The sequence below is a fragment of the Caretta caretta genome, chromosome 8 (genome assembly GCF_965140235.1).
Source record: "Caretta caretta isolate rCarCar2 chromosome 8, rCarCar1.hap1, whole genome shotgun sequence".
NCBI classification, from domain to species: domain Eukaryota; kingdom Metazoa; phylum Chordata; order Testudines; family Cheloniidae; genus Caretta; species Caretta caretta.
Window position 1 is genome coordinate 76,266,353 of NC_134213.1, and position 27,074 is coordinate 76,293,426.

At 44.1% G+C, this 27,074-nt stretch overlaps 1 protein-coding gene across 1 annotated transcript in view; it reads left to right on the plus strand.

Moving 5' to 3' along the window:
- HFM1 (helicase for meiosis 1) overlaps positions 1-27,074 on the plus strand; it is a 108,101-nt gene that overhangs the window by 22,351 nt on the left and 58,676 nt on the right. The window contains 11 exon segments of the mRNA XM_048861119.2: positions 2,002-2,153; positions 2,467-2,501; positions 2,503-2,548; positions 3,625-3,702; positions 3,854-4,015; positions 4,654-4,854; positions 4,944-5,032; positions 13,703-13,746; positions 13,838-13,939; positions 17,361-17,506; positions 25,882-25,976. Coding sequence (XP_048717076.1) covers positions 2,002-2,153; positions 2,467-2,501; positions 2,503-2,548; positions 3,625-3,702; positions 3,854-4,015; positions 4,654-4,854; positions 4,944-5,032; positions 13,703-13,746; positions 13,838-13,939; positions 17,361-17,506; positions 25,882-25,976 — 1,150 coding nt within the window.

The window sequence follows — 27,074 nt, forward strand, 5'->3', positions numbered from 1 at the left end:
TTTTAAATGAAGCTTCTTAAACATTTTGAAAACCTTGTTTACATATGACAATAGTTAAATAATATATAGACTTATAGAGAGAGACCTTCTAATAAATGTTAAAATGTATTACTGGCATGCGAAACCTTAAATTAAAGTGAATAAATGAAGACTCGGCACACCACTTCTGAAAGGTTGCCGACCCCTGTCTTAAATGGTCAACTTTGCATTTACAAAGGTTACTAGCTTAGCTGGGTGAGGTAATATCTTTTATTGGACTAATTTCTGTTGGTGAGAGAGAGAAGCTTTCTAACTTACACAGAGCTCTTAAATCTGAAGAAGAGCTCTGTGTAATCTTGAAAGCTGCCTCTGTCACCAAAGGAAGATGGTCCAATAAAAGATATTATCTCACCCACCTTCATTCTCTAATATCTTGGAACCAACAAAGCTGCAACAACACTGCATACCACAAATGTAGTACTTTTTTAGATGTGTGTATTACAGTTCCTTACTGACGGTAGATGGAGACAGCTCACTTGAAGTTTAGAGTTATGATACTGTTCTTTATCAAAGGACCTTTCCTTGTCACAATCAGTGCAAAGTGGATTTAAACTGTGGAGAAGGGAGTTCTCTGCTGGTGGAGATAGTTCTATTGCCTTCTGCACCGTGGCATAAGGAGAGAGAGAGAGTGGACATGTCAGGGGCATAAGATCTGTGAGGGAGTTGTTCCCCTGTACTTCAACTGAGGATGCCTCTGGGTGGCTGAGGACTAGGGGGCCACTGGTGTCTCCTTCTCCCTCCCTCCCATTTCCCACCTCCTAGACTTGGGAAGGATGGAGAAACTGCACCTCAAAATTGTTCCTGGTAACCCGTGATTTTCCTGGGTTTATTTTTACTTGTGGCTTAACCAGAATTCTGTGGTAGTGATTTCCTAGCAATGCAGACTACTGACATGCTGACCACTGAGTCAGGAAATTGATTTATCTGAACAGCTTTACTCTTGGTACTTGCTTCCCCCCGTTCCCCCTCTCCTGCCTTGCCAGTTGATGTATATTGTTGTGGTTGCTTTTTTCCAACTGGACTCTGACTACCTAGCCTAGAATGCAGTCACAACAGGACAAACTTTATTACTCCTGCTTCAATGTCATTGATGGATCACTTCTTTCACTGGTTAAAGATGAGACACAGCATTTTCTATATGAGCTACCCATCCCCATAGGCATATATCTGTTGCTACTTGTATGTCAGTGTGGGGAATTAGGGACCTTTCTTTTTTGATATTTTAGAAATGAGCCACCACCTAGGGAAGGTATGGTTTGTGTTGGCATTGTCAGGAAAAACTGTCAGTGTTGCAGAACACTAATTGTATGAATCTGTGCTGGATGATGACTTCAAGGCTTGCTTCCCTACACCCCCATGATTGCAAATAGCTCTGTACTGAGTCTAGATGGAATCCTACAGGAAACTGACTCTAACTCTGGAGTTTGTGGATCATGTTTTCTATTATGAAGACTTTTCCTATGTGTGTATTAAAGAGTAGCCCAGAAAAATCAAGCTCTGATTTGGAGTGAGGTTGTCTTTTGTATATTAATCTATTATGTGGCTGCTAGGAGTGCTTTTCCTGTGTTTTGTTGTGTTTGTGTGAGAGTCTGGCTCTGTCAACAGGGTGTTTGTTCTCCTGTGGGAGTCAGAAAACAACCAAGGATTATGAGAGGGCACTAGGCATTTTGGTATAGAGAGGTGTGTTCAGAGGGATGTTCAAGTCTTTTGTCTCTCTTTTGGGTGGGGAAGAGCTATAGCCCAGAGATCAGAACTGGTCTAGGCAGACGAGAGTAGTGCCATCATTAAATCAATGGGTAAATTTTAATATATATGTTAATTAAGTTCTCCTGGTTTTAGCTTTGCTCAAGAATTTTTTTCCCAAAACTCATGCATTTAGCAGCTTAAGGAATACATTCAATGTTTTGTTTTAAAATCCTTTACTTTTCTCAGTGTAATCCCTCAATTTTGTATTCTTTTTAGTGGCTCCAATAAAAGCTCTGTGCAGTCAGCGTTTTAATGATTGGAAAGATAAATTTGGACCTATAGGGCTCAGCTGTAAAGAACTGACAGGAGACACAGTGATGGATGATTTATTTGAAATACAACATGCTCATATTATTATGACCACACCAGTAGGTTTCATATATAACTTGCTATTTGTTTCATTGATTTTTTTCTAAACCAAAAATCTGAAGAAAAATGTATTGTAGAAATAATTTGCTGCACGTAGTCTAGCTAATGTATGTATGCTTCCAGGGCTCCCCTCGTTTTATAGAGATTGGAAACTTTCAGTATAATTGTAAGGTCGTTTTACTTGCCTGTAAACTGCCATGCATTCTTTAGTGCTATATTTGTCCTGGGGGAATTCTGTGCCACTGCGCATGTGCAAAATTATGTCCCCCACAGATTTCTTTGTTTCCCCACAGAAAAATGACTTTCTGACAGGGAACCAAAGGGAAGCCACAAGAGCAGTCATGCGACTCTCCCCAGCAGTATGTTTCGGGTGCCCAGGGCAGCCGGCAGAGAGGTAGATCACTGTGGGGCAGGAGGCAGGAATGGGGAAGACCTGCCTGGTGACTCCTATCCTGCACTGGGCTCAGCTGCTAGTCTGGGTTGGGCTGGGGAGGATGGGACTTCCTCTCCCCCTGCATGGTATCTGGGGCCGGGTCAGACCCACCCCCAGATTCCTCCTCCGGCTGAAGGAAACTCTGCAAACTCCCCCTCCCACTTCCTGCAACCATCGCTCCTCAGCTGCAGGGGGAGGAATCCCTGTTCAGGTAGCTGCTCCCCCATCCACCCAACCCCCGTGCATCCAGAACTTCTCATACCCAGACGTTCCCACCAACCCGCTCCTTCCTGCACCTGGACCGCCTCCACACTGAGACCCATCCAGACACCTCCCTGCTGAACCCTAGCCACCTTCACTTGGACCCCCTGCAGAGTCGCATTATCATTGCACCCAAAAAACCCCAACAAGCCCCTATGCATCCAGATCTCCTCCATAACTAGATTCCCCACTGAGCTTCCTGCACCCATATTTCCTCACACAGAACCCTCTCAACCCAAACCTGGATCCCCCCACACTAAGCTCCTCCACACTTGAATCCTGCCTTGGTGAGCTTGCCTGCCCACAACTGATGCACCTGGCATGGAGGGGCAGGGGCCTGTGGTGTTTCTGGGGAAGGCCTGGTCCTTGCACTGTGTCACGGTTGGGTGCAGCCTCACTGTTGAGTCTGTGTCTGGGTGGAGGGAGCTGCATAGTGATCTCCCACCTCTGTGCAGCCAGTGGCCTGTGCTCCCCAGTGCCATGCTGGAGTCTCCACGTTTATTTGACAAATGAAATTTGCAGAATTTTAAAATATTGTGTGCAGAATTTAAAATTTTTGGTACAGAATGCCCTCAGGAGTACTATATAAACAATAATTAGTAATAAAATAATTGTCAGATGCAAAATATATAGCATTAGCTCATCAGAACTTTACTGATTTTTTTATCATAAGAATTTGGTCATGTTTATGGTCTGTCTCTGCTACTACTTCTGGAATCTGTTTTTCATCATTTCTTCTGCCTTTTCCCGCCCCCCACCCCCCGTCTCTTCCCCAGGAAAAATGGGATAGCATGACTAGAAAATGGAGAGACAACTCTTTAGTCCAACTGGTACGACTGTTCCTCATTGATGAGGTACTGATTTTTATAGTCTGTTTGTACTTGAGGAAAAAGAAAACTTTTAGGAAGTATAACAAAGTTTATATATTTATTTTAACACATTTGTGGGTTAGAATGCAAAAAGTAAGCAATGTTATTTCACAGATGTCTTTAATTATTTTAATAGGTGCATGTTGTGAAAGACGAAAGCCGTGGTGCAACACTTGAGGTTGTAGTCAGTCGGATGAAGACTATACAGTCTTCCCTTTCGCGTATCTCAGAGAATCCTGACATGCTTACTCCCATGAGATTTGTGGCTGTTTCTGCAACAATCCCAAATGCTGAGGATGTAAGGGTTACATTTTAATTACTTTTTCAAAATATTTTTAAAATACTTGTTTCTTTGACATCAGTTGTAAAAGCAGAGGTCCTTTAGACTATTCACTTCATTTGAGAATCCTGAGGAACTTCATTTGAGAAACGTAAATAAAGAAAAGTGATGTAAAGCTGTAAAATTAGCTTGACATGAATTTTAAAATAAAGTTGTCATTTCTGGGCTGTCAGCTGAAGGCTGCTGTCTTGATGAACACAGATATAACTTTTGGCCCCAACAATATGGAAATACCAACCAAAAATTGATAAAGTACTTCAGTTTTATATTTTTAATAAAAATTTTAAGGGTGAAAACACAAGTCACAAAAGCTTAGGGACAGATTTTGATTTCAATAGTACCAGTGTAATTTGGAACAGAATTTGGTCTGCTCATTAGTGAAGAAATTATTTTCAAGTGTATTAATTAGTTTAGACGTGGCAAAAAGTATTTAACATGTAAACTCTCTTTGTCAATGTCAGAGGGCATGTGGGGCAGTAAAAATAGTTGCTTCCCAGTTCTTTATTATGTATGTTCTGTAGTTTGAAGAGAGCATGTATAGTAACAGAGGCATTATTTTCAAGCATCATTTTAACTTGTTTCCTTGTTCTTTAAAGATTGCAGAATGGCTTTCAGATGGTATGAGACCTGCTGTATGTCTGAAAATAGATGAAAGGCATCGACCTGTGAAGCTTCGCAAAATAGTTCTTGGATTTCCCTGCAGTATCAACCAAACAGAATTCAAATTTGACTTAACACTTAACTACAAAATAGCTAGTGTTATACAAACATACTCTGAACAAAAACCAACCCTTGTGGTATAATATGTTTTTCTCTTAATGCTTTTGAAATTCTTGGTTTTCTTCTAAGTACAATTAATACAAAAAAGGTATTTTCTTATTTATAGTTTTGTGCCACAAGAAAAGGAGTACAGCAGGCTGCTTCAGTTCTTGCAAAAGATGCTAAATTTATTATGACTATGGAACAGAAACAAAGGTATATTTATATTTCTTGTAGTTGCTAACCATAGAAATGTAGGGCTGGAAGGGAGTTCGATAGGTCATCTAGTTCAGTCCTTGCACTGTGGCAGGGCTAAGTATTATCTAGACCATCCCTGACAGGTGTTTGTCTAACCTGTTCCTAAAAACCTCCAGAAACAAAGTTTCCACACCCTCCCTAGATAATATAGTTCAGTGCTAAACTATCCTTATAGTTTAGGAAGTTTTTCCTAAATGTCTATCCTAAATCTCCCTTCCTGCAATTTAAGCCCATTATTTATTTTCCTGTCCCCTGTGAATATATGGAACAATATATCACTGCCTTCTTCATAGTAACCTTTTAAATACATGAAGACTGTTAGGACCCTAGTCGGTCTTCTCCAGACTAAACAAACCCATTTTTTTCAGTTTGTCCTCATAGGTCATGTTTTCTAGATCTTTAATATTTTTTGTTGCTTTACTCTGGACTTTCTCCAATTTGTCCATACCTTTCCTGAAGTATGGTGCCCAGAAATGGACAGAGGACTCCAGCTGAGGCCTTATCAGAGCTGAGTAGAGTGGAAAATTACTTGTCTTGCTTACACCACTCCTGATAGTACATCTGTGACAAAGTGTTTGGCAGCAGTAGCTGTACCAGAATTCTGATTGCTGGATCTCCAATTATATCACCCTGGAGTAAACTTGAGGGGCAAATATTTGCCTAATTGATAGACTAGGATGGGCTGAGGAGAGCCCCAAAGGCTAATTATCTTAGCCCAGTAGGTAGAAAAGGCACAGACATGAAATGCTCAGGGAAGAAGAAAGAGACTGATAGGCTTTTGAGAGCCAGAGCCAGAAGAGATCTCTCAAGGGGAAGATATCTTTTGTCTCCCCGAACTTGGCTGAGTGAGTTAAGGGCTGTGTGCTTGTAAATGTAGAGCTGCACAAGTTTGTAAAGGTGGTGGGGAGAACACTGTAAATAAATTGCACAGGTTGTTTGTACAGAATGTCTCTGAGAAGTTTGCATCTACAGAGGAGAAAGGAGCAGGCTGCTACCGTGTCATAACATCCCAGAATGATGTTTGCTTATTTTTTGCAACAGTATTACATTGTTGACTCATATTTACTTGGTGTTCCATTATAGCCCCCAGACCCTTTTCTGCAGCACTCCTTCCTAGGCAGTCATTTCCCATTTTGTATTTGTGCAACTGATTATTCCTTCCTAAGTGGAGTACTTTACATTTGTCTTTATTGAATTTCATCCTATTTATTTCAGACTTTTTCTCAAGTTTGTCAAGATCATTTTGAATTCTAATCCTGTTCTCCAAAGCACTTGCAACCCCTCCCAGCTTGGTATCATCCACAGACTTTGTAAGTGGACTGTCTATGCCGTTCTCCAATCCATTTATGAAGATACTGAATAGAACGGGACTCAGGACAGATCCCTTTAGGACACCACTCGATGTGCCCTTCCAGGCTTGACTGTGAACCATTGATAACTACTCTGAGTACAGTTTTCCAACCAGCTGTGCAGGTTGGAAATAGTAGGTTCATCTAGGCTATAGTTTCCTAGTTTGCTTATGAGAAGATCTTGTGAGATAGAATCAAAAGCCTTACTAAAGTCAAGATATATCACTTGTACTGCTTTCCCCCCTTCCACAAGGCTTGTTTCCCTATCAGAGAAGGATATTAGGTTGGTTTGACATGTTTTTTCTTGACAAAGCCATGTTGACTCTTACTTACCACCTTATTCTAGGTGGTTACAAATGGATTGTTTGATTATTTGCTCCATTATGTTTCTGGGTACCAAAGTTAATATAATTCTGGTCTATAATTCCATTTGTCCTTATTCCCCTTTTTATAGATAGGTACTATATTTGACTTTTTCCAGCCCTCTGTGATCTCTCCCATCCTCCACTAGTCCTCAAAGATCGATAACGGTTCAGAGATCTCTTCAGACAGTTCCTTAAGTATTCTAGGATGTATTTCATCAGACCTTGCTAACTCGAAGATATCTAACTTATCCAAGGCCTTGTGTCAATAAAACTCTGTAGTGTAGACAAGTTATGCCGACGATCAAAAACTACTATAATTACATCGCTTTTGCATGTTCACACAACGCTGCTTCTGTTGGCGGAGCACGTCTATAGTTGGTGCTCTAGCATTGACAGTGAGAGCAGTATGCCATGGGTAGCTATCCCACTGTGCTACTCGCCATCTTCTGCAGCTAGAAGTTTTGGGAAGGTCAAGTGAATCACAGTCCAAGTTCCCTCTAAGCTGTGCGGCTGCGCAGCAGGCTATGAAGAGCTGCGCAGGCGGGGAGAGGCGCCTCTCCAATGGCCCTAGCCCCGGAGCTGCTGCAGCCAGGGAGAGGCACCTCTTCCCCAGCCCTGGAGCTGCTGTGGCCAGGGAGAGGTGCCTCTCCCCTGGCCCTGGGTTGCTGCAGCGAGAGAGGACTGGGGGGAGTCCTATCTCCCCGTTGCAGCCCAGGGGCAGCCTGCACCCCAAACCCTTCATCCCTGGCCCCACCCCAGAGCCTGCACCCCAGCCAGAATCGGAGCCCGCACTGCACCCCAACCCTCTGCCCCAGACCTGAGCCTCTTCCCCCACCCTGAACCCCTCATCCCTGGCCGCACCCCAGAGCCTGCACCCCCCAGCCAGCGCTCTCACCCCCCCACCCCAACCCTCTGCCCTAGCCCTGAGTCCCTTCCTACACCCCAAACCCCTCAGCTCCACCCCCACCCCACATCACCTCCATATTGGTGCACATAACAAAATTCATTCCGCACATGGATGTAAAACGTTAGAGGGAACATTGTTCACAGTGCATTATGGGTACGAACTTAACGTCCCATGATGCAGTTTTTTCTGTCCCATCATTCCATGGGCTTCTGACTGCGTTTTGTGCCATTTTTCAGCTGCTACTGTTTACTGTGTGCATGCCATGTCTGCCTGAAAGGGTGGATCCTGCACTGCTCTCGACTTTTATGGTCACTGTAATGAACACTTTGCGGCTAGTCTTGCCATATATCATGATCTCCCAGTCTGAACAGGAATCCTAGGTGCCTGATCTTCTGTGTGCCGTGGAAAGAAACAACATCAGATTACTTTTGGCATTCAAATGTAGCAATAGTAAAAATAGGAGCAGCTGCGCACGATGGACTGTCACTTTTGGACTCAGGGAAACAAGCACTGAATTGTGGGATTGCATCGTTATGCGGGTCTGGGATGACAAGCAGCCACTGTAGAACTTTCAGATACAGAAAGGCATCTTCCTGGAACTGTGCGTGGAATTTGCCCCAGCACTGCGGTGCGAGGACACCCAAATGAGAGCTGCCCTTTTGATGGAGAAGTGTGTGGTGATCGCTGTGTGGAAGCTGGCAACTCCAGACTGCTACTGGTCACTCACAGATCAGTTTGGAGTTGGGAAGTAAACCGCTGGGGCTGTGTTAACGCAAGTGTGCAGAGCCATTAATCCCTGCTATGAAGGACTGTGGGACTCTTGGAAACGTGCATGAAATAGTGGATGGCTTTGCGGCACTGGGATTCCCTAACTGCAACAAGGTGATAAATGGCACAGATATCCCAATTTTGGCCCCAAACCATCTTGCAATGGAGTACATCAATAGAAATGGGTACTTCTCTATGGTATTGCAAGTGCTTGTAGATCACTGTGGTCGTTTCATTGACATCAGTGCTGGGTGGTCAGGGAAGGTGCGTGACGCACGCATCTTCAGGACTGTACAGCAAGCTGCAAGCAGGGACTTTCTTTCCAGACCAGAAGATTCCAGCGCGGGATGTTGAAATGCCCATAGTGATCCTGGAAGACCCAACATACCCCTTACTCCCATGTCTCATGAAGCCTTACACAGAAAATCTGGACAACCGCAAGGAGCACTTCAACAATAGGCAGAATGACTGTTGAATGTGTGTTTGGCAGATTAAAATCTCGCTGGCACTGCCTTTATGGCCGGTTAGACCTAAATGAGGAAAATATTCTCATGGGCATAGCAGCCTGCTGTGCGCTGCATAGTATTTGTGAGGTTAATGGGGAAAAATTCCCCCCCGGAATGGAGTGCAGAGGCAGATTGTTTGGTGGCTGATTTTGAGCAGCCAGGTATCAGGGCTATAAGCAGGACACAATGGTGGGGGTGGGTGGGTATTCGAATCAGGGAGGCTTTCAGGCTCCATTTTGACAATGAGCACTAGTAGTGTGACTTTCTATAAAGCACTCTGCCATGCGTTGGGAAATTTTGATAATTGCTTCCTGACCATGATTTGTAGTCTGCAAATGTTACAATTGCCACTGTGTATTAATTCTAGCAGCTACCATTGTGTGTAGGAGACAAATAAAGATTCTTTCAGAGGGTATGTTTTTATTAAATATCAATTAACAACACACACACAACATTTGGTTGAAAGGGAGATAACAGTGAAAGGTAGTATCATAGCTGTTTGTAACTCCAGCTGTCATTTTGGAACCCATCTGAAGGGATGGAGTGAATGGGGTACTGCAACAGGCTGGGAAGATGCAAGGAATGTGTGGGATAAGTTTGGGGTGGGCATGGAAAGCAGTTCTGTATGGGCTGCAGGGAGGGACGAGCAAACATGTATTAGGCCTGTAGTACAAATAGGGACTACAACATCTCTGTGTGCACCTCCATCACTTTTGTCAACTGCTTCTGACCCATTAAAATTTACTCCTGACTCTCCTCCTTCTCCTGTCTCTCTATTTTATAATTTTCATTTACTGGCTCTTTCCATGCCCTGTGTTCTGTTTTTCTGCATCTGAGGATTGGAGCATCTCTTGAAATAAAGCAGGAATATTTTGTCAGCAGAGGAAGCATTGTAATGCGTATGGTTTTGTCAATGAAAGCTGACTTTCGTCAACCAAACTTTGTTGTGTAGACAAGGCCTTTGTAATTCTTAACTTGTTCTTTCCCTATTTTAGCCTCAGATCCTACCCCATTTACACCGATGTGCACTGTTAGGTGTCGATGTCTGCTAAACTTTTTGGTGAAAACTAAAACAAAAAAGGTATTTAACACTTAGACCATTGCTGCATTTTTTGTTATTGTCTTTTCCTCCTCGTTGAGTAATGGGCCTAACCTGTCCTTGATCTTTCTTTTGCTTCTAATATATTTGTAAAATGTTTTCTTGTTACTCTTTATGTCCTTAGCTAGTTTAATCTCTTGTTGTGCCTTGGCCTTTCTAATTTTGTCTCTACATGTTTGTGTGTTGTTTTTTTATATTCATCCTTTGTAATTTGACCTAATTTCACTTTTTGAATTTCAGATCATTGAAGATCTCATGGTTAAGCCACAGTTGTGTCTTATCATATGTTTCTTATGCATTGGGATAGTTTGCTCTTGTGCTGTTGTTAGTTCCTCTTAAAAAAAACTGCCAACTCTCCTGAACTTTTTTCCCCCTTGGACTTGCTTCCCACTGGATCTTACCTACCAATTCTCCGAGTTTGCTAAAATCTGCCTTTTTGAAGTCCATTATCTTTATTCTTCTGTTTTTCCCCCTACCATTTCTTAGAATCATGAACTCTGTCTTTTCTTGATCACTTTCTCCCAAGCTGCCTTCTACCTTCAAATGCTAAACCAGTTCCTCTCTGTTTGTCAGAATCAAATCTAGAATAGCCTCCCCCCAGTCACTTTCTCCACCTTCTGTAATAAAAAGTTGTCTCCAGTGCATTCCAAAACTTGTTGAATAATCTGTGTCCTGCTGCATTATTTTCCCAACAGATGTCTGGGTAGATGAAGTCTCCCATCACCACCAAGTGCTGTGCTTTGGATAATTTTGTTAGTTTTTAAAAAAGCCTCATCCACCTCTTCTTCCTGGTTAGGAATTCTATTGTAGATCCCTACTATGACATCACCCTTGTTTTTTACCCCTTTTATCCTTACCCAGAGACTTTCAGCAGGTCTGCCTCCCACTTCTACCTCAGCCTCAGTGCAAGTGTGTACATTTTTTATATACAACAGCTCCTCCCTTTTTTTCCCTGCCTGTCCTTCCTGAACACATTGAAACCTTGTTTTCCAGTATTCCAGTCATGTGAATTATCTCACCAAGTCTTTGATGCCAGTTATGTCAGAATTGTGATTATTCACTATTATTTCTAGGTTTTCCTGTTTATTTCCCATATTTATGTTAGTATTCAGACATCTAGAAGGGAAATCTATTCCCTCTTGTCTGTCCTTTGTCCCTGCTATAATAAAAGCATACATGTATTCTAGTCATTCTATGGGCCATGTGAAGAGGGTTGGTTCAATACAATTTCTAGTAGAGAGGTATCTATGTCTCAAAATCATTATTGCAATTGGCCCCCTTGCTGGGAAATTTCACTAGTGGCCAGGGACTGAATGGACCATGCAGACTGGATTGTGGAATTTCTCGCCACTAGAATGATCTCTCCAGAATAGTGCTGAGATACATTTATAGGACTGTGTAATCCAACTTGCATTTCTGTTAACTGAGCTATACTTATTTCCTCTAAGTAAAGGAATCTCCTCTTGAAGGATGTCTTTTGGGTACTTTTCATGAACACTAAATGCATTTAATATTTTAAATTACCTGTTTTTTGAAGAATAAAAACATTAATTTCCAGTGAGCATTCAAAGACTAACACATATGAATAGTCCCGTTGGATATGGTTTTGTTGAACTTATCACAGATACATGTGCTTAATTTAAGATACTGTAAGTCTTTGTGGGATCAAGTCCTTAGTAAACACAGTCCTAACTTCTGTTAGTGATTATTTATTTCACCAGGTAGTTATATCAAAGCTAAATTTTCATTTGTACAACTCCTGTTAGGAATAATAGGAGCTGTGTGTCTTGTTCAATCGCAAATGTATTCATTAGAGCCCAGTTCAAGAGGGATGCTTAAGAACAAGTTTAATTCCCATTTTAAATCAATGGGATTTAAGCACATGCTTAAATGTTTTCTGTAAAATTGATGGACATTTGCACATACTTAAGTGCTTTCCTGAACTGAGGCCTACATGTATATTTTAAGACAGTACTTACATTAAAGTTTATTTGAAAGCTGTTTTTTTAAACAGATTTCAAATTGATCTTGAGATAACAATTATGATACAATTCTGTGTTCAGAATTTCAGACACTATTAAGCAACTATTAGTAGCCTTCTTCTATATTAATGTCTGAGAAGTTCTTGAAACTCTGAGCCCAGTCATTATTATTATTACTATTAATCAGTCAAAACTCTTCATTGAAATCAGAGTAGTTTGAAGATGTGAATAGAAACTTTGCTTGAGAAAGTACTCCAAGATTGTGCCCATAAATGTTTCTTCCCCAAGTCCAAATTCATCAATGTTCAAAGAATATTGACATGAATAGCCCAACATTTATGAACAGGCTTACAATGCACTGTGTTTTTACTGTGGGAAAATAATCAAATCCAAATTCTTCAATACTTATTCGGGGCCAGATGCTCCTCTTCACTTACGCTGATGTAGTGGAAAGAAACCTGCACACAGTAAGTGAGGTGCAAAAGAAGAGTCACTCTTTAGCATTCTTTCTTTCCCCAAACCTATGGAAGCCATATTAGAGAACTACTGTAATGTTGGGACTCAGTGAACTCTCATGAGGTTGGTTAGGAGGCGGTCTGTTCTGGTGGAGCTGATGGGTAACTACTCATTGTGGCATGCTCTCCTCCCAGATTGATGGAAACATTCCTTACAAATCTGTAGTTGCTTTAATGCGACCCATTAGAAGCCCCATAAACTCATGTTGCTGCTGAGGGTGATTGTCATACAAAAGGCAGGGATCAGTGAATGAGGGACAGTGGCTTCAAAGAACAGTGTGAAGGGGCAGTTGCTTATGATTGGTTCCTTGGCAGATACGCAGTTTGGAGGTTACTCTCCATGCTTTCTCCATGGCTCTCTTCATAGAGTTTCTGGCACTCCCTGTCATCCTCTTGTAGATTTTACCATGGGAGGGTGCAATAATGAAATTTAGGTTTTGCCTATAAGGAGGGTTATCATGTGGCAACCTGGGGTGTAAATGTACAGTGCACTTGCCTGCTGTGTGCTAAATTGTATGTGGATCTGTTGCTGTGCACTAAAACTTCCATAGTGCGCTTAAGACTTACTGCTGTTTGAATCAGCAGTAAGTGAAAGTGCTCTACAGAACTTTCACTATGTGGTAGTAGGGTCCACACGGTCAATTAGTGCATGGAATGCTGAAGTGCTGTAGATTTACAACCCAGGTTCCTGGGTATTAATTCTCTATCTAGACGTATCAAACAATGGGAGATTTGCCTGAGTTTGGATTACAGGATTTAGTCCTCTGAAAACAAGTAGATTTTTGTTTCAAGTATCCAAAAGGTAATTATAAGTGAGAAAATTAATTAAAAATTATGCCATATACATTGACAGTGACCTTTTAGTATTCTAAAATGTAGATCTGAAATAGGAATGTATTGAAAAACACAAGAATATGACAGAAATAAGGACAAATGAATTTAAACAGAAGAATAAATCTTATAAACTCTTAATGAGTGTAACTGCTGGAATCGACGTTTGTCATTATGCAGAGTTCTTCATAGGATATCGTGCTTTTTTAAAAACACGTTGGTATGTCTTCATATTGTATATAAATAAGTAAAAATGCTTTGATTTTTGGTTTAAAAACTTATTGTTTTTGTCTCCTTTTTATGTAGATTACAAAAGTGTGCAAATTCAACAAAAGATACCAAAGTGAGAGGTAAGTACAACAATGCTAATTTTTGCCAACATGAATTAATATTTGCTTGACGAAAGGTGGTAAAGGCAATGGGTATAATATTTTTTTTCAGATCTTTTAATGTGTGGTGTGGCTTATCATCATGCTGGTATGGAGATATCTGATAGAAAAATAATTGAAGGAGCTTTTACTATGGGAGACTTACCAGTACTTTGTAAGTAAACTTAAACTTTTGAAAATCAAAATGTTGTTACTATATTTTTTCTTTTTAAATATAGTGAGATTCATATTTGGAAAAAGTAAATGTTATGATTCTTTCACTTCTTTTTATGTCATGAAATCCATGATGATAGAGCAGAGGGGGGCAAACTATGGCCCATGGGCCACATCTGGCCTCATGGGACCAGCCTACCCTTGAGCTCCTGGCCGGGGAGGCTAGCTCTTGGCCCCTCCACTGCTCTTCCCCGTCCCCTGCAGCCATGCCGCCGCGCAGGGAGCTTGGCTTGCACCCGCCCACCTCCCAGGCTTTCCAATAAGCCAGTCCTGCCGCTCTGAGCGGCATAGTAAGGTGGTGGGGAGCGGGGCGGGGGTGGGGTGTTAGATAAGGGGCAGGAGGTCCCAGGGAGCGGTCAGGGGACAAGGAGCAGGGGGGGTTGGATGGGTCAGGGGTTCTGGGAGGGGACAGTCAGGGGATGGGGAACAGGGGGAGTTGGATGGCATGGGAGTCCTGGGGGCCTGTCAGGGGGTGGGGGTGTGGATAGGGGGTGGGGAAGTCAGGGAGCAGGGGGGTTGGGTCCCCAGGGGGCAGTTAAGGGTGTGGGTTGCGGGAGGGGGCGGATGGGTGGATGGGGCGGGAGCCAGGCTGTTTGGGGAGGCACAGCCTTCCCTACCCAGCCCTCCATACAGTTTCGCACCCCGATATGGCCCTTGGGCCAAAAAGTTTGCTCACCCCTGTGATAGAGAGTATGGTTCTGCAGCCTGTATATGAGTAGGTCAATTTGCTTCAATAAGTATTTAGGACATTTTAAGTGCTACTACAGTATAAATGATACTAATACTCACATGAGGCTGCATGACTGGCTCTGTAATTTAGGGTTTGATCCTGCATTCTTCTTGCAGTCATAACTCCCATTAACTTTAGTTTTTCTTTTCCCTTCAAAAATAAATTCTGTTCAGAATATTACTTCTTCATTGAGGAAGAGTAATTCCAGTTGAAAATGGAAAGCCAACTCTTTAGTTCTAATCATGTTATCCTATTCTTCTTAAAGAAAATGGACTAAACATGTGAAAAATATTATCTAAATATGACAAATTCTTCAAGTAAATCAATACACTTGTGATTTACTCAGGGGTGAAAGTAACTTAAAGGATTTACTGGTACGCAGGGCCACCAGGCTCCTGGGCAAGGTGTGGGTTGGGGGCAGCTTTGGGCCCCGGAAGGGGTGGGGCCTCGGGCGGAAAGGGCAGGGCTGGGGCAAGATTCCCCCAGCCAGCCCTTCAGTGCTGCCTGGCCTGCGCTGTCCGGGGCTCTGGCGGTGATTTAAAGGGCCTGGGGCTCTGGCCACTGCCGTGGTAGTGGCTGGGAGCCCTTGGCCATTTAGATCGCTGCTGGAGCCCTGGGGCTCTTTAAATCACCGGGTCCTGGAGAAGCTGCCCCTTTTCTTCCCCCTCTCCCATCAGTAGCCCTGCTGGTATGGTGCTTAAAGCGCTGCCATGGCAGCACTTTAATGTCAGCTGTGTACCGGCCCATACTGGCAGCCACTTTCTTACCAGTACGCCGTACCAGCTTACTTTCACCTCTGGATTTACTAATATATCTTTTGTGTTTGACGCTGTCACAACTGTGTGATAGGCAGCCAGACCTAGTAGTCGGACCCTAAAGTCCACAGTTACAAGACGGGAGTGAAGAATCAGTTGAGTTGGGATACTGGGAGATCAGAATCAGTAGACAAACTAGAGATCAGAACACGAGTCGGGAACTAGAGTCAAGTTGGGTCAGGATACCAGATGTAAGGATCCGTGGACTAGAACCTAGGTCTGCAGACCTTGGGATAGCTGACATTCTCAGAGTACCACGGGGAAGGCTTGCAGAGCCACATCCAGGGAGCATTGTGGAGAGTAGACATTGCTGGAAGTACCTCCCAAAGGATCCATAGTGAGAGTACCCTGCAGCCCTCTGATTGATGAAGCGCACTATTTAACCCAGGCAGGTGCCCCAGGAAGTTGTCTGGGCAACCACACAGACTTCTGGCCTGCTTCAACTCCAGACTTCACCTCATCTTCTGGTCTCTGATTTTAGCCTGACCTTGACTCTTGCTTATTGAACTGAGCTCTAGCAATTCCTCTGATCCCTGTTCATTGACTTCCATCCTTGACACGTGGACCCCAGCCCAGCTGTGATTGCTAGGCAAGACTGCCTACAGCCTGGTCCCTTACACCAGGGAGTCAGGAGCAGGAGACAAAATGGAGATCAGGAACCACCAGTCAGGTACCAGGAGTCAAGCAGGTCAGAATGTCAGGAGATCAAGCTGGGCAGGCAAGCGGGAGTAGGTAGTGGGACAAGACAAGGGGGTGAAGCCTTGTTTTTCAGATGGTTTCCTGTTGCTGTCTTAAGTAGGGCCAGGGGACCAAACAGCCACTTGGGGACTCCACAAATCAGACCTTAGGGGCAGAATCTCACCATTGGGGTGGGCTTCGTTGTTCTCATGTCGGCTATTGCCAGATTACTACCATGTGGAGGGTTGGAGCCTGGTTGCTCCTATTCAGAGTGGATTAAGCTTTTGTGGTGCTTGGGGGCCCTGGGCCAGAGCAGTCCGCCCCCACCCCTGCACTTCTGCTGGGGAAATGAGTTGGGGTCCAGGGGCTTGCCCCACTCTGCCTGCCTGACATTCCTGCTGGGGAGTGGGGTTGGAGCATGGGGACTTCCGCTGCTCCCCGGCAGGAGCACCAGGCGAGCAGAAAGGGGCAATTCTCTGCACCCTGACTCCGCTTCCCAGCAGGAGCGTGGGGACCCCCATTTTTCCAGGGCCCCCCTACTGGTCCATTGGCTAATCCGCCACTGCTCTTATGAACCTTGAGGGCCTGGAGTTTGAGACTGGTGGGTCATGAAAAATACATTATTGTGAGAATAATTATTTTAGTACTGTAGATGTGCATGTCACTTTACAGGCAAATTAAAAGACCTGAAAACTGTCTTTAAGTATACCAGTCACTACAAAACAGGATGAAGTCATGGCTATATTCAAACAGTTCCTGAACTATTTGTATTGAATGATTAGCAATTACTTCAGTGTGAGTTTTGGAGCATGAGGAATGAAAGATTGGACCCTGATTTACCTGTAAATGTTAACAAATATTTAAATACAAATACTTTGGATATATTTATTTTTTAAGGGAGCATTTGACAATACAGAAATCATGATCAGATATATTGCAATACTGTATATGAATGTGTATACAGATTAAGGGCCAATCCTATGAGTTCTTCAGTGCCCTTTCCTCCCATTGATTTCATTAGAATTGAGAGTGCTGAGGACCTCACAGAATTGGGCCATATATTTGCTGCTTTATTTAAAATCTTGCTAGTATACCGAATACTGTTTGTTATTAAATTAATATGCTTTAATCTGATTCAGTTACTACTAGTACCTTAGCTATGGGAGTAAATTTACCTGCACATCTGGTAATTATAAAATCTACAATGCACTATGTTGGAGGAATGTTTCAAGAGTACAGTGAAACAGATATTCTGCAAATGATTGGGAGAGCAGGGAGGCCTCAAGTAAGTTAACTGTGTATTTTATATTAATGCTTTCTAAATCTGGATTAGTAAAAGCTACAGTATACACTTGAAGAGTTTAAAAAAAAAAAACAACCCCCACAATTTAAGGGATAGCATTTGCTTTTTAAAGATTTATTGGTAAGTGAATTACTGAGTTAAAATAATACTGAACAAAGAGAACTGTGTGACACTGTAGACAGATCAATGGAGATCTCCACTGATCTATGTGCAACTGTAGTCCAAAAAGCAAACAAGATGTTAGATTGCATAAGAAATGGAAAGTTGAATAATATGGCAAATATTATTATACCTTTTATATAAATCGTGCAGCTTCATCTGGAATAGTGTGTGCAGTACTGAGAAGGATATCACAGAGCTGTTGCATATTATTTAAATAGAACTAAAAGTTTTTGAAAATTATCTAGATTATTTGTGTTTTATGCTAAAAATCACACGGGTCATATTGTGTCTCCCTCAACTACTGGTTTTCAACCTATGTTCTACAGAACCCCAATTTCCAAAGGGATCCACACCTCCATTAGAAACTTTTAAGAGGTCTGCAAATTAGAAAAGGTTGAAAACCACTGCCCTAGACTGTTTCTAAATGGATTAAATAATGTATTGTAGAATGTTACACGTTAGTAGACATTCCTGTACCTGTGATGGTATGATCTCATTCTGCCAGAGCTGTGGCAGCCTCTTTTGCTTGCCTTAAGCAAGTCCCTGTTACTGAAATTTCCAGTGCTGCAAAGTGGAGTTCTTCGAGTGCTTGCTCATGTCCATTCAAATGTAGGTAGGTCTGTGCTTGCCCCGAGCACCGCCACTGGAAAATTTTCCCTTGGTGGTATCCATCAGGTCAGCTCTGCTGCCCCCTGGAGTCGCATGCTCCTAGCGCCAGTATAAAGGGTCCTGCTAGGACCCGCAGACCTCTCAGTTCCTTCTTACTGCCTCTGATGGTCACTGGAACTACCTTATCCTTGCAATCTGCAAGTACACCCTCTGTGGACTTTTTCAACCCTATATTGTATATAGTTATCTCTTGTTGTTAGTAGTTAAGTTTCTGTTTTTAGATAGATTAGCGGAGTTAGTCTCTTCCTGGTGCCAGGGCATGCCTCAGTCTCCAGGTTTTAAGTCTTGTGCCTCGTGCCACACGCCTATGTATGTGAGTGACACCCATTCCAGTTGCCTTAAGTGCCTGAGGGAAGCTCACATACAAGAACGTTGTAAGATCTGTAAAGACTTCAGGCCCTGCACTGAAAAGGATAGACACACCAGACTGAGGTTTATCCTAATGAAGGCGGCGCTAAGGCCTCCATTGGCACTGGACCGCTCGGACTTGGCACCAAGCACTTCAGCCTCAATGAGGAGTGCTCTGACTACTGTTCGAGATTCTCAGCGCTGCTCTTCATCACTGGCACTGAGAAAAGATGCTCCTTCTGCCTCTCGAGAGCCTTGGCACCATGCACCATCTCCGGTGCCAAAGAAAAATGCTCTGGTGAGAGAACCTCAGTACCACACTCTATCGAGGAAGAAATAGAAGAAGACTGATAGTGGTCCATCCCCATCCCCAAGGTTGGCAGGGCAGGGAGACACTAGTAGAGTGCGAGTACCGTTGAGTCCCGAACCAATGAACTCACCTCTGCAGCAGAGCCACTGGAGATACTGTGTTGACAGAACAATCGACATCAGACATGTTTGCTGCAATGAGAGACGTACTCTCACTGCTAGTACCAGCATCTCCAGCTATGCAGGAGCTGACAGCAGCAGCACTAGTGGGAAGGACCTCAGAGGCACTGAGGGCCCAGGTGCCTTCAAAAGAGAAACAGGCCATGATGGCCCATTCCTGGTCTCCTCCCTCTCAGCACTGCTCGCTGGCACCGATCAGCACCGCTCCTGCCTGGTCTCCAGGAGGGGAGTTTTCGGAAACAGAGTCAAAGGATGAGTCATGCAACTCTTGCAGGAGCTAGCTCCGTCACTCCAATTAGCACTATCTGGCCATGGACCCAAGCCAAGGCATCCCATCCACAGTTTGGCCCCCGGAGCAGTGGCAGATGCAGTTCAATGGCCATTCTGGAACCCCTAGGCTTTCCAGCCAATGCAGAGGACTCATTGCCGAGGGTCCTACTCCGTGGTGTCTGAGTTCAGAGCACTTCCACCGCTCCACTCAGAGCGGGACCCAAGCTGCAGTACCGAGGCCAGTGCCAAATACCAAGAGCCAGCACCTTGAGACCTGTCTGGTGCTGAGTGTGAAGAACAGTTCCCCCTACCAGTACAGGCTTCCTCCTCCTCTTCTCCTGATGAGGCTGTGGTAGGAGTGGATGTAGCACCTTCCTAGGATGACTATAAGGCTCATGAGGAGCTCCTTAAGAGGGGGCTCAAAACCTGGGGATCCAGGTAGAAGATATCAGGGAGTCTTCCCATGCCCTGGTAGACATTCTAACAGTCACAGCACATCAAGAATGTCATTGCCCCTTAACAAGGCCATTATGGACTCCAGCAAGGCATTATGGCAGGTCCCAGCATCTCTTTAGCCAACAGCAAAGAAAACTGAAAACAAATACTTTATCCCAGCTAAGGTTTGTGAGTTTCTTTTACACATATCCGCCACTGGGCTTTTTGGTTGTGTCAGCAGCCAGTGAGCGGGGCCAACAGGGGCCAACCCCCAAGGTCAAGGATGTCAAAAAATTAGACCTTTTTGGCAGAGATCTATTCAACAGGTGGCCTCCAGCTCAGGATCATGAATCAGCAGGCATTCCTGGGCAGGAACAGTTTAAATTTCTGGGACTCCGTGCTGAAATTTAAGGAGTTATTACCCCAGGAGTCCAGACAAGAATTTGCAGCTCCTGTGGAGAAAGGCAAATCGGTGCAAAAGCATCCTTGCAAGCAGCCTTGGATGCTGCAGACTCTGCAGCCCAATCTATGGCCTTAGCAGTGGCAATGCACAGAAGCTCAATCCTCGGGCCTGCTGCATGAGGTCGAACAGACCTTGCTGGATCTTCATTTTGTGGGCACATCACTCTTTTCTGAGCAGACTGACTCCAAGCTGCACAGCCTGAAGGACTCAAGGGCCACCCTGAAGTCTCTAGGACTTCATACACTGGCATCCACAAGGAAACATTAAGCCTCAATTGGCTGCTTGATTCTTCCCACTGCCTGCCTGGCAAGAGTACCACAGGGAAAGAGCAGGAGCTTTAGGAGAAGACCTCTGCCCCAGTCCTCGTCCTCGTCTATGCCTTGCTTTCCCTCCTCCCCCCCCCCCCCCAACACTCTAGGAGGTTCAAGCAGGCCTTTTGATGGGACGCTTGAGGACAACATACCAGGATAGAATTTGGATCCAACCTATCCAGTTTTTGTGGACCATTTATCCCATTTCAATGAGGCATGGGCCCGCATTACAACAGACCACTGGGTGCTAAGCATAATAGCAGTGAGATACACTCTTTAGTTCAGTTATTCCTGCCCTCCTCATCCCTTTTCAGGGACCTTTCTCATGAGTAACTTCTAGCCCAAGAGGTGCAGTCACTCCTAAGGGTGGAAGCCATGGAAGAGGTTCCACCAGAGTTAGAGGGCTGACGATTCTACTCCTGATATTTCATTATCCTGAAAGCCAACGGTAGTCTCAGACCAGTTCTGGACCTGTGAAAGCTCAACAGATATATGAAGAAGCCAAAGTTCTGCATGGTCTCCTTGGCTTCCATCATCCCTTCCCTGGATCCAGGGGACTACACAGCCCTTGATTTGAAGGATGCTTGCTTGCTTCCATATCTCGATCTTTCAGGAACACAGAAGGTTCCTCAGGTTCATCATGAACCATGTGCACTACCAATTTGCAGTTTTCTCGTATGGCCTGCCAGCAGCCCATCGAAGTGCATGGCGGTTGTTGCAGCCTTCCTGAGGAGACAAGGAGCTCAGGTCTACCATTGCCTTGGTGACTGGCTGGTCAGAGGTCAGACCAATGGCCAGGTGGAGTCTGACATAAAGTTAATCCAGTCAACATGCAGGACTTGGGTCTACTGATAAACGTGCAGAAGTCTACCCTCTCCCTGGTTCAGAGGATAAAGTTTATTGGGGCGATCCTCGACTCTGTCCAAGCCAGAACCTTCCTCCCAGAAGCAGGGTTCCGAGCAATAGTGATGCTTATAGAGAACCTCAGACATCATCCCATCACTACAGCGAGGAACTTCTTGAGCTCCTGGGCCAGTTGGCCTCATACACATATGTGGTGCAGCATGTGAGACTTCAACTAAGACCTCTCCAGGCATGGCTGGCGTCTGTATACTCGCCAAACTGACACAGTCTGAACACAGTTATCACAGTTCCCTGTCAGTGATCACCTCTCTCAATTGGTGGTTAGACCTGCTGACCCCAACCATCAGTGTCTCTCATTACAGATGCTTCAGTGATGGGCTGGGGTGCTCTTCTGGGTTCCCTCAGAACTCAGAGCCTTTGGTCTCTGGAAGAGCTCTCGCTACACACATCAATGTCTGGTAGCTCAGAGCAGTTCGCTTGTCATGCCAGGCATTCCAGCCCTATTTGGCGGGCAAGAACGTGTCAGTTCTCACAGACAACATGATGGCGATGTTTTATATCAGTTGGCAGGGAGGAGCATGCTCCTCTCACCTGTGCCAGGAAACACTTCGTTTGTGGGAATTCTGCATAACCACTCGATTTACCTCCAGGCCTCCTATCTGCTGGGATCATAGAACGAGCTAGCGGATCACCTAAGCAGATCTTTCTCCAACCACATGAGTGGTCTATTTGTCCAGATGTTGTGAAAACCATTTTCCAGAAGTGGGGAACTCCCCAGATAGCTCTGTTTTGAGACAAAGCACAACAGGAAGTGTCTCCGATTCTGTACCCTCCTGTGTCACAGCCCTAGATCTCTCGCAGACACTTCCTCCTCCCCTGCATGGATCATCTCTTCTACGCGTTTCCTCCCATTCCTCTAATACACAAGGTCTTGCTGAGAATCAGAAAGGACAGAGCATGGGTCATCCTCATAGCCCTGCCTGGCCCCACCAGCATTGATTTGTCACATTCTTAGCCCTTTCGGTGGAGATGCCAATTCTTCTACCTCTGTATCCAAACCTGACCTCTTAAGACAAGGGCCACCTGCATCACCTTCATCTCGAGTCCCTTCATCTGACAGCCTGGAAGCTCCATAGCTGAACCCCTTAGAGCTAACATGCTCGGGGCAGGTTTGCAAGGTACTTTTAGGGAGCAGAAAGCCGTCCACCAGAGCTACTTACCTGACAATGAAAAAAAGGTTCTCGATCTGGTCTACACAGAAGGGTATTTCATCTATGCTATCAACAATACCATTTATTCTAGACTACTTACTACACCTAAAACGACAAGGTCTAAGTAGGTCATCTGTCCGTAATCTCAGTTTTTCACCCATGGATGAATGGCCATTCCGTGTTTTCAAACACCATCTGTAATTGGTTCCTTAAGGGCCTTGAGAGATCTGGCAACCAATCCCTCCCAGGGATCTCAACCTGGTATTGTCAAAACTGACAGGACCTCCATTTGAGCCACTGGCAATATAGTCTCTACTCTACCTGTCCTGGAAGGTGACCTTCCTGGTGGACATTATTTTTTGCCAGAAGTGTCTTAGAGATCCGGCCCCTTACTTCAGAACCACCATAACATGGTATCCTTCAAGGACAAGGAGATGGTATTCTAACTACATCCTCATCCAGCTTTCCATCCAAAGGTGGTTTTTCAGTTCCATAGTAACCAGGATATCTTCCTAACGGTCTTCTATCTGAAACCACATGCCAACAGAGAAGAACAGAGGTTCCACTCGCTAGACATCAGATGTGCACTGGTTTTCTACATAGAAACAACTAAGCCATTTTAAGCCATTCACTCAACCATTCATGTCCTTTGCAGACAGGATGAAAGGTCTTCCCGTCTCAACCCAGAGAATTTCATTGTGGATCACATCTTACATCAGCACATGCTATCACCTGGCAAAGTCCCTGCCCCGGCTGCCCTGACAGCACATACATACCACAAGGGCCTAAGCATCTTTGGCAGCATTTGTAACACAAGTTCCTATCCAGAACGTTCGTAGAGCTGCAATATGGTCGTCGGTTCACACTTTCACTTTTCACTGCCCCATCACCTAACAGGCTAGAGATGATGCTGGATTTGACTGAGCGGTGTTGCAATCAGCAGGTCAATAAACTCTGAATCCTCCACTTGCAACTGCTAGAGTCACCTACATTGAAATGGACATGAGCAAGCACTCGAAGAAAAATAGTTACTAACCTTTCCATAACTGTTCTTTGAGATGTGTTGCTCATGTCCATTCCAAGACCTTCCTATCTACCCCTCTGTTGGAGTTGGCCAGCAAGAAGGAACAAAGGGGGTTGTGGGTCGGCAGGACCCTTCATACTGGTGCTATGAACGTGTGACCACAGGGGGCACCAAAACCGACCCAATGGATACCTCTGAGGGAAAACTTTCCAGAGGCGATGCTCAGGGTGAGCACACACCTACCTACATTGGAATGGACATGAGCAACAAATCTCTAAGAACAGCAGTTGTGGAAAGGTTAGTAACTGTTCTTTATGTTCACATATTTAGTAAACATTATTCTCTCAATTTGGCTTCCTGGGCAGATGTTAGATAGCACAGCAGTGCTTCAATCACTATTCAGTTAGGAGTCTGTTCCCTCTTTTAGGTTATTTTAAGTACTGTTTATAAAACTACCCGTGAGTGGGAATACACATAGCCATTTGAACAAGAAATGAAGGTTACTTACTTGTAACTGGAATTCTTTGAGATGGCTCTGCATATTCACACTTTCCTCCTGTCTTCTGCTCGCTCTTAGGGTCCTATTGTTCTGTATTTCTGGGTTGGTGGCGGAAGGAACACAGGTGGTAGAGGGCGCTGCACCCTCTTATATAGCCTCATCCTTAGAATATTGAGAAATGCGGAGAGGAGTAATAGGGAGGGTTGCGTGAACATTCTAACGGACACTGCTTGGAAAAGGTTCTACTATTAGGCACCACTAGGAGGCGCAATACCCATAAGTGTGGGTAAGCGGAGCCATCTCAAAGAACTCCAGTTACAAGTAACCTTCACTTTTTTGAGACTTTGGCCATTAGTATATTCCACAATCCAGCCTCCTTCCCCTGTGCTGTAGAGTCTTGTATAGTTGGAATTCTCTGGTGGTGAAGGAACTAAGTGATGGTTGGCCCACTCTGTATGCTGTTGGTAAGGGGCATGAGAACACTTCGGGCATGTGTGCCTCCCAATGGACGCTGCTGGACAAAAGACTCCGGTTTCAAGTTTCTGGAGCGCACACAAACGATAATTGGAATATATATGTGGACAAGACGTCTTTAAGAACTCCAATTACTGTACATATAAGTAATTCTTTCCTTTGTTCATTTAAATAAAGGATACATGATTTTGCTGCTAGAGCTCCTGATTCAGAAAGATACTTAAGCATATGCCTAACTTTAAGCAGGTGCTTAAATTCTTATATTGAATCGGGAAGAGTTATTTGATTAAGGGCTGTTTTCATATGTACCACATTCAACAATCCAAATGAAAAAACTAGTTGATTTTTGTATGGGAATTTTCTAATATACAATTAGCTCTATATTTCCAGTTTTGAACAAAGCAAGTGGGAAAGTGAAGGTTGGGTGCCGAGTACATGAGGTAACTTGCTAGTGAGTAGTGAAGTCAGTAGGGAATTTTGTGTATCTCTTAATGGTTCATTTCCAGGCTTTTTAACATTTGGCAATAATTAACGAGATTATCAGTGTCAAGAATTGGTTTTCTGACCTTGTATTTAATAATCATTCATTTAAGAGCTGCTACCCATTTGAGGGAGGAATTGACAATCTTGCTAATCATAAGACTAATGTCCAGCACTGCAGAGTGCATTGAAGGACTACCAAGTGAATTCTCTTTAGTCCTCTTCATTCAGAAGGATTGTGGTGGTGACATGCAGCTTGGGTGAGGTGGGATGTGGAAATCACTTGACTGAGGTTAATAGATTTTTCCAGATGCGTATTTGTCCGCTGAATAAGTGGGATTCTCTTTTGTGTATGCACGGTATTGTTTAGCAGCTGTGCAAAATTGCATGGATCCTAATACCGTCTATAGTATATGCGTGTTACAGCAAATAGGTTAGTAGCACCAGCCCAAATGCAAACAATTATTTTTTTTAAAGTTCAGGTACTGGTCAATGTGCAAATGGATTTGTCAGGATTTGTCTGTCAGTTGTTGATGTCTTGGCATTCCTCAACAGATTAAACATAACATTTTAAAAATACATTTTGAATTGTTACCAAAGATATGAAACGCATATTTTAGGTGTCTCCTGCTAAATCTTAAAGTACTTTTTTTTTCAGTTTGACACTACCGCTACAGCAGTTATCTTGACTAGGTTAAGTACGAGAGAGAAATATGTACAGCTGTTAAATGGTGCAGATACAATAGAAAGCAGGTAACTAAGTAATTTTGCAACAAGCATACTGATGAATAGAACAAACAGAATGTATTTTCTTGTTCTTTTGGCTTATCATCCCATGGATTATAAAAGACAGGTTTATGGGGAAATCATACAGAGGTACACCAGAAGTGGAAACTTCATTTTATCTGTTCAGTATCTGTGAGAATACTAATCAACAAGAAAACCAAATAATATTTAGATGTAATCACAGAAGCTTTCTTGTAGTATTTTTTTTAGAATCAGTTTTTAATTCAGAAAAATAAATTCTGTAGTTTGGGCATCTATCCTGTAAATTTAAAACACCATAGAAATCTACCAAACACCCCAATCCTGAGCCCACTCCCTTTCCAGTAGTCCAAGAAAAAAAGATGAACTTTGAAGTGTTCCATATGTGATGGGGTATACCTACCCCGCACTGGGACGAAGGGGATTAACCCCATGCTCTTGTATGAAGAAGCTGCACCCCGTCACTCCTGCTGAGCATGCTCCAACTGGAATCACAGTAAAAGAGGGAGTGGTTCAGCTCAGTCTGGGCTGACTGAGGAGGAGAGTAGATATGTGCTGCAGGCTCCTGCCAGGAAGCTACTGGAGCCCCAGGCTGCAGAGGCTGACTGCGCTGAAGCCACTGCAGATACCCAGTTCACCGCCGAGGATGACAGAGAAGAGTTTGCTGATGCCGGGAGGCTACCAATGCTGGAAGTGAGGGTAGGAAGTGATGCAGGGAACGGAATGATTGCAGAGAGAAACCAAGCCTGAACACAGGAGAATCGGTTCCTCAGGGCCGTGGGTCGGGACCCAGTGGAGTAGGTTGGGTCTGAGTCCCCTTGTCCTGCACCATACCCACCACTGGATGAGGTCACCGCCCAAAGGAGCGAGCTGTACTGCCTTGAATCCAAGGGCAGCTATTTAGACTCTAGCCTCTGGGCCACGCTGCCTTGTACCAACTGTCAGCTGTTTAGACTCTGGCCAGTGAGCCTTGCTGTCCTAAATCCCAGGACAGCCTGACTGACTCTGGCCTTTGGACCATACCACCCTGAGAAGAAGGGCAGCTATGTAGACTTTGGCCACTGGGCATTGCTGTCCTGAACCTCG